General features: G+C 34.8%; 1 protein-coding gene across 1 annotated transcript in view; it reads right to left on the bottom strand.

The window, feature by feature from the left end:
* Positions 1–22: 22 nt before the first annotated feature.
* The window catches only part of trappc9 (trafficking protein particle complex subunit 9), a 266,928-nt gene continuing 260,809 nt past the window's right edge, over positions 23–6,141 (bottom strand). The window contains exons 21-22 of the mRNA XM_016233477.1: positions 2,525–2,748; positions 23–601 (exon numbers count right to left, since the gene is read on the bottom strand). Coding sequence (XP_016088963.1) covers positions 431–601; positions 2,525–2,748 — 395 coding nt within the window. The 3' untranslated portion in view covers positions 23–430. The remainder of the gene's footprint in view (positions 602–2,524; positions 2,749–6,141) is intronic.

The following is a 6,141-nucleotide window of genomic DNA, read 5'->3' on the forward strand; positions in this document are numbered from 1 at the left end:
TCTGATAAGGCTTAGGTGTGGGGTGGTGTGTGGAGGGGTGGCGCGGAGTGTGAAATATGAGCTGGAGATGTTTCGTGCAGTAGAAGCATGACGTTGTTGTGCAGTCCAGCACATTTTGCATTTCTCCACAGTCACGAAATTGTAAGACCTCCTTAGATGTTTTCACTTAGTGGTTACCTGAAAAATGTTCTTCATCCTTTAGTCTGTCTCTAAAGAGGAGAATGAGGGCTTCAGAACAGAGCGTAAAGTGGAGGATTTGGCATAAATTGAATCTTCAAATTCGAAATGCATCAGGCACTAGAACTGCACTCGCTCTAGACTCAGTAAATATCCAGATCAGCTCAGTAGTCATCTAAAAAACAGCAGAACTCCCCCAGGTCCCTTACAAAAGCCTATCGAGTCCGTCAGGTCAAAGGTCAGAGGTCAGAGGTCAGAGTTCGACTGGCTCCTGGGCTTTGACGTGGACGCTGGGCAGACAGAACCAGGCGGGCGGCAGGTCGCGGGCCGTGCTGTCATCTTGGAACTTGATGTTCAGATAGAAATCACCAGTGTATAAGAAGAGCAGGGCTCCCACACACACAGAGTTCTCTGTAGGCTTCACCTGCGGACGAGAACATCACACTCCTCAAACACCTGCAACCTACACACTCCTCACACACATGACTTGAGTGAGGCGTCAGAGAGAAGTCTTACAGCTGCAGAAGCAGTCTGTCCTCTTTAAAACAACCAAACTCAGACCGCTTGAACAGAGTGAACGGGAATTCATTGTTGGAATTCATGGTCGTAAAAAGGGTTCAGATCTAATTTTATTCAATCTACTTTTTTTTTTTTTTTTTTTTTAGTTAACCATTTTTACTGAAAAGAGCACACTTTAGGTTGGAATGTAATTTTTAATGCGTCACTGCTGCCATGATAACCGTGTTTGGATTGGTAAGAGTGACATTTGCAATCTGCATCTTGGAAAAATCACATGAATTTAATAGTTTGTTTTTCCTCCAAAGTCCAAAATCAAGTTTAAGCAATTTCTTCTCCCACTTCTAGTCGTCTAGTCCACCTCAAGTTCACCTTAAACACTGCATGTCAGGCATATCAATTTCTCCTGACATGTAGGCTAACTCTGCACACGCAAACAAACTTTGGCCTGTCAGACTGGAAAAATATGCTTTGCTGCTGTATTACTTTCCTGTCATGTTTCAGTCTGTGTTGACCTGCCAGTTGCTTCTGCATCATCACTGAAGATGGTCCACCTGAATATAATAATAATAATAATAATAATAATAATAATAATAATAATAATACCACCAGTAGTAGAAGTAATAATTCAATACAAAAATCGAAAATGATATGTATTAAATATTGTTCTGTTCTATATTTCTTATATAATTTCACATAAACTACAAGTTAAAAATGTAGATACATATAACTGAATTTATGCTTCTCGTGGTCTTAAAAACATTTTAATCTAAAGGGGTATGATTTAATGCTTGTAATTATTGTTTGTGCAAATAAATGACTCATTTAAATTACACATAACATTTTAAATTACTTTTTTTTATAGTTATATTATTTTTATATTAATAACAATAATGGTAATAGTATTAATAAACAAAAAAATATTTAAAAATACATATAATATTAGAAATTTGTGTTGCAATATTACATATATTATGCATTTATGTATTTCTGTCATAATTTCGATATACTAGCAATTAAAAGTTTGGGTAAAAAAGACCAAATGTATGCTTTCCATTATCTTAAAAGCATTTTAATTTAAAGGTTTATGTAATTATTTTGTTTGTACAAACAAACAAATAAATAAAAATACATATAAATGTTCAATTATCAGATTATTATTACTACTAGTACTACTACTCGTAATAGTAGTACTAGTAGTAATAAACTAATAATATAATCTAAACATGTATTACATATAAATATTAAAGAGTTATGCAATATTACATATATATTTATGTATTTCTGTCATAATTTCACAAACACTACCAGTAAAAATTTTCTTTTCTTTTTTCTTTCTTTTGATTTTAAAAACATTTCCATCTAAAGGTCGATGATTTAACGCTTGTAGTTATTTATAATAAATTAAATAAATTAAGAAAATATACATTTTCATTTGTTTAACATTACTGGTCTTTACATAATTCCCATATGTGTTCACAGTTTTGATGACTTGTGAAAAATAGTACTTACAAAGAATAAGTAGATGTGTTCATTGTTGACTGTTTTAAGCCAAACAATGTATAAGTCTTGTATAATTTTTTATATATATATATATACTTGTATAATTTATACATACACTGTATATGTACAATAATATACATTGTAAAAGTCTTACAAATCTCTCTTAAAAAGTCTTAAAGAGGATGGAAAAAGAGTGTGGAAAACTAAATGAGAATTTCTTTTGCAAGGAACCTTGATCAACATATAAGTTAGTGGCTTGTGACTGAGCGCTAAACGTTCCTCAGACGTTGAGGATGTGACCCGGCTCAGACAGTGTCCTGCTGCTCACCGTGCTGATGTAGAAGGTGTTGGAGCCAATGAAAGAGACGGCATCCTGCAGGTCGTAGTTTTGGACTCCGTTCTGATAGTCTTGGAAGGGGACGACGGTCAGAGAGAACGGTCCGACGGCGCTCTTGCTGCGGTTGGTCAGTTTCACCTCTAACGGCACAGCGTCTCCGACCCTGCAGTCAGCGATCACGTCACAGTCACACGGCTTTCCGTTAACCACAACATCTGCAGACAAACAGAGAGAGAGACAGAGGCGTGAGAGAAACTCGAGCAGTCTTCTCTGCTGAAACATGCTTTATATTTGCAACGCAAAACTCTTCAGCTCACATTTATTGAAAACTGAACCGCAATAAGAAGCCATGCAGAAATCATCACAAACACAAGCTACTGTTTTTCTCAACTGCACATTTACTAAATCCTGTAACGCATTTCTCAAAACTACAACCCCCCAAAAAATCAACTGTACAAACTCTCCATTCAAAACTATTCATCTTTAATGCAATTCAAACTTTGCCTTCAAATGGCTCATAAAGCCACCAAATACAAATATACACAGCACTCATTACTCACTGAGTGATTTATTAAAAACCGTATGAACCTTGAAATGGTGCAAAACTACCAGTAAATGACTGAACATGCAGGTACTGAAAAGCAATACCATCAAATATATAAACACTTTGTTTAAAAGTTTGGCTTTTGTGATTACAGTGTGATTCAGAAAAATGAAGCCTCATTTAAGGAAAATAATACTTCCGTTATTTTGGATGCGAATGAACAAAATAAGAAGTTTGTAGAAGAGCTGTATAAAACAGGTGGTGATAAAAATGTTTTAAATGTGTAGAAAATAACTTACTGAAAGGAATAGTTCATTCAAATATACAGTATATACACACTATCGCTCAAATGTTTGGGGTCTGTCTTTTTTTTTTTTTTAAAGAAATGAAAACTTTTATTCAACAAGTATGCATTAAATTGATTAAGAGTGACAGTAATGACATTTAATGTTACAAAAGATTTCTGTTTTAAATATATACATTCTTTTGAACTTCCTATTCATCAAAAAATCCGGAATAAAAGAATGCGTCACAGTTTTTACAAAAATTATTAAGCAGCACATCTGATTTCAATATTGATAATAATAATAAGAAATGTTTCAGTGCGGCAAATCAGCATATTAGAATGACTTCTGAAGGATCACGTGACACTGAAGACTGAAGACACTTCAGCATTGCATCAAAGTAATAAATTACATATTAAAACATATTCAAATAGAAAACATTCATTTTTAAACTGAAATTATATTTCACAACGTAAGAATTTTTGATCAAATTATTATTATTCAAAGGTATTAACTTCAAAAACGATAGAAATAAACAAACAAAATCTTACTGAATGGCATTGTAATTTGGACTATTTTGAACATTTGTGCAGCTCAACGACTTGAGGCCATATTCACTAGTATTGTAAGAAAAAGAACACATGTCCTTTTATTGCCACAGAAGAGAAAATCACAAAGGTTTAAATAATGAGGGTGAGTAAATGATGACAAATCTTGGATGAACAAACCCTTTACAATTAAACGAAACCCACAAAACACATCTACTAGACTGCTTCAGTTGATCATCAAACTTGACTCTCAGAGAGTCAACAGTGGCAATCCATGATGCACCAGCACTGATCTCAGAGCAGATCATGAACGAACGCTCACTAAAAACAAAGAGGAAAGAGGAAATAATCCAGGTTTTGTGCTACTGATGGTGAAGAAAGCTGCTCTCAGCTGTTGCTATCTATCACGATGAGGAGTTCTCTGTGTCTCTTCACAGAGCTGTCACACGAGCCCCGTCCCCGGAGAGCGGCATGCTGGGAGATGTGGTCCCTGCGGGCCTCTGTCAATGACACACAGACAGACAGCCTTCCCCGCAGGACTACAGCAGCTCACTGCAGGATAAACAATCTCTCATTGACAGGACAGCTGTAGATGCCTCGGTCTGAACTCTGAGAAGCGGCAGGTACTGCCGTCTGTTTGGGTAATGATGATTTAACAGTCGCTATCAAAAACCGAGACGGCAAATGTCAAGTTTATTTTTTTATAGGCCGAGGCCAAATGTTTGGCTTCGCATCATCAAATATTCACGGCCCCTCCTGACTGACGTAAGACTTGGTGAAATAAAGTTTTTCACTCAGCAAACCCAAATGCTATTTCAAGTCCCAAAATAGCATTTCAGCAGAAACCGAAAGCGTTTTTGGAACAAAACAATGCCACCGGCACCGACTAAACACAAGCTGTTTAATCAAGATTCTTTCCAACAACTCCCGTTTCATTTAAAGCTTTGTTTTTAAATGCCGAAGATCAAACGCAGACCACAAAACACGTCGTCACTTAGCCGTCAAAATATTGTGATGTATGAAACAATATTTAGCTGAAAATAGGGCACAACTTTCGATTGAGTCGATTGAACTGCATTATGGGGAAAAAGGGTGTTTATTGGGTTGTTTTTGTTTTTGTTAAATAAATAAAGTTTGAGGTTGTTTGGGATTAGTACGATTTTTTATGTTTTATAACAAGTCTCTTACCCTCATCAAGGCTTCATTTATTTGATAAAAAAAACACAGAAAAAAACAGCAATATTGTGAAATATTATTGCAATTTAAAATAACGTTTTTCTATTTTAATATACTTAAAAGTTTCAAAAGAACAGTGTATGTGTTAGTGTATAGGCCTATTGTTAGATTAGATTTTTTGAATCTATATTTTGAAAAGATATTTTGAATAAATGCTGTTCTTTTTTAACCTTTAATTCATTAAAGGATCCTGAAAAAAGTATCACAGGTTCCAATAAAAATAAATAAATAAACTGAAGAACTGTTTCCAAAATTGATAATAAATTAGTATATTAGAATGATTTCTGAAGGATGAAGACTGGAGTAATGATGCTGAAAATTCAGTGTTGAATCACCGAAATAAATGAGATATTAAATTATTATTATTTTGTGCACAATTTAATGCCATTTATTGGTATTTTTGTATTAATTAATTTATTTAAAGAATAAATTATCTTTTCACAATCCAATTAATTCCTGACATATAAAATGAAGTCCCACTGTATTTTTTTTCTCAGTGAATGTTCTGTTTCACTGAAATGCGTGCTATTGCAGTAAAATGGGTTAAGAATGCCATTTTCATGTTGACTTTAAGAATTTCTTAAGCTTTGTTGTCTGTTCATCCACTGCAGCTTTAATAAGATACAAATTCTTGATTCAGAAAGTAAATCCACCAAAAATAATACAAAACATGAGTGATGTAGTTGAACCTCCTTCAATCTTGTATTCTGAACACAAGTTCAGAGGTTGATTGCGTTGTGCTATTTCAGGAGTATCCAGAGACGATCTCTCTCTCTCTCTCTCTCTCTCTCTCTCTCTCTCTCTCTGTATGTGTTCAATTTGTAGACAATATGAGACCACAGTCTCCACTTTTCTGAAATTTTATCTTATTTTCGCCTGATCCACTTTGTAAATAATAGCCCTCCATTTCATCTACCACACACACACACACACACACACACACACACACACACACACACACACACACACACACACACACACACACACACACACCTT

This window comes from Sinocyclocheilus grahami, unplaced genomic scaffold (assembly GCF_001515645.1).
Source record: "Sinocyclocheilus grahami isolate Dianchi unplaced genomic scaffold, SAMN03320097.WGS_v1.1 scaffold432.1, whole genome shotgun sequence".
In the NCBI taxonomy this organism is placed as follows: domain Eukaryota; kingdom Metazoa; phylum Chordata; class Actinopteri; order Cypriniformes; family Cyprinidae; genus Sinocyclocheilus; species Sinocyclocheilus grahami.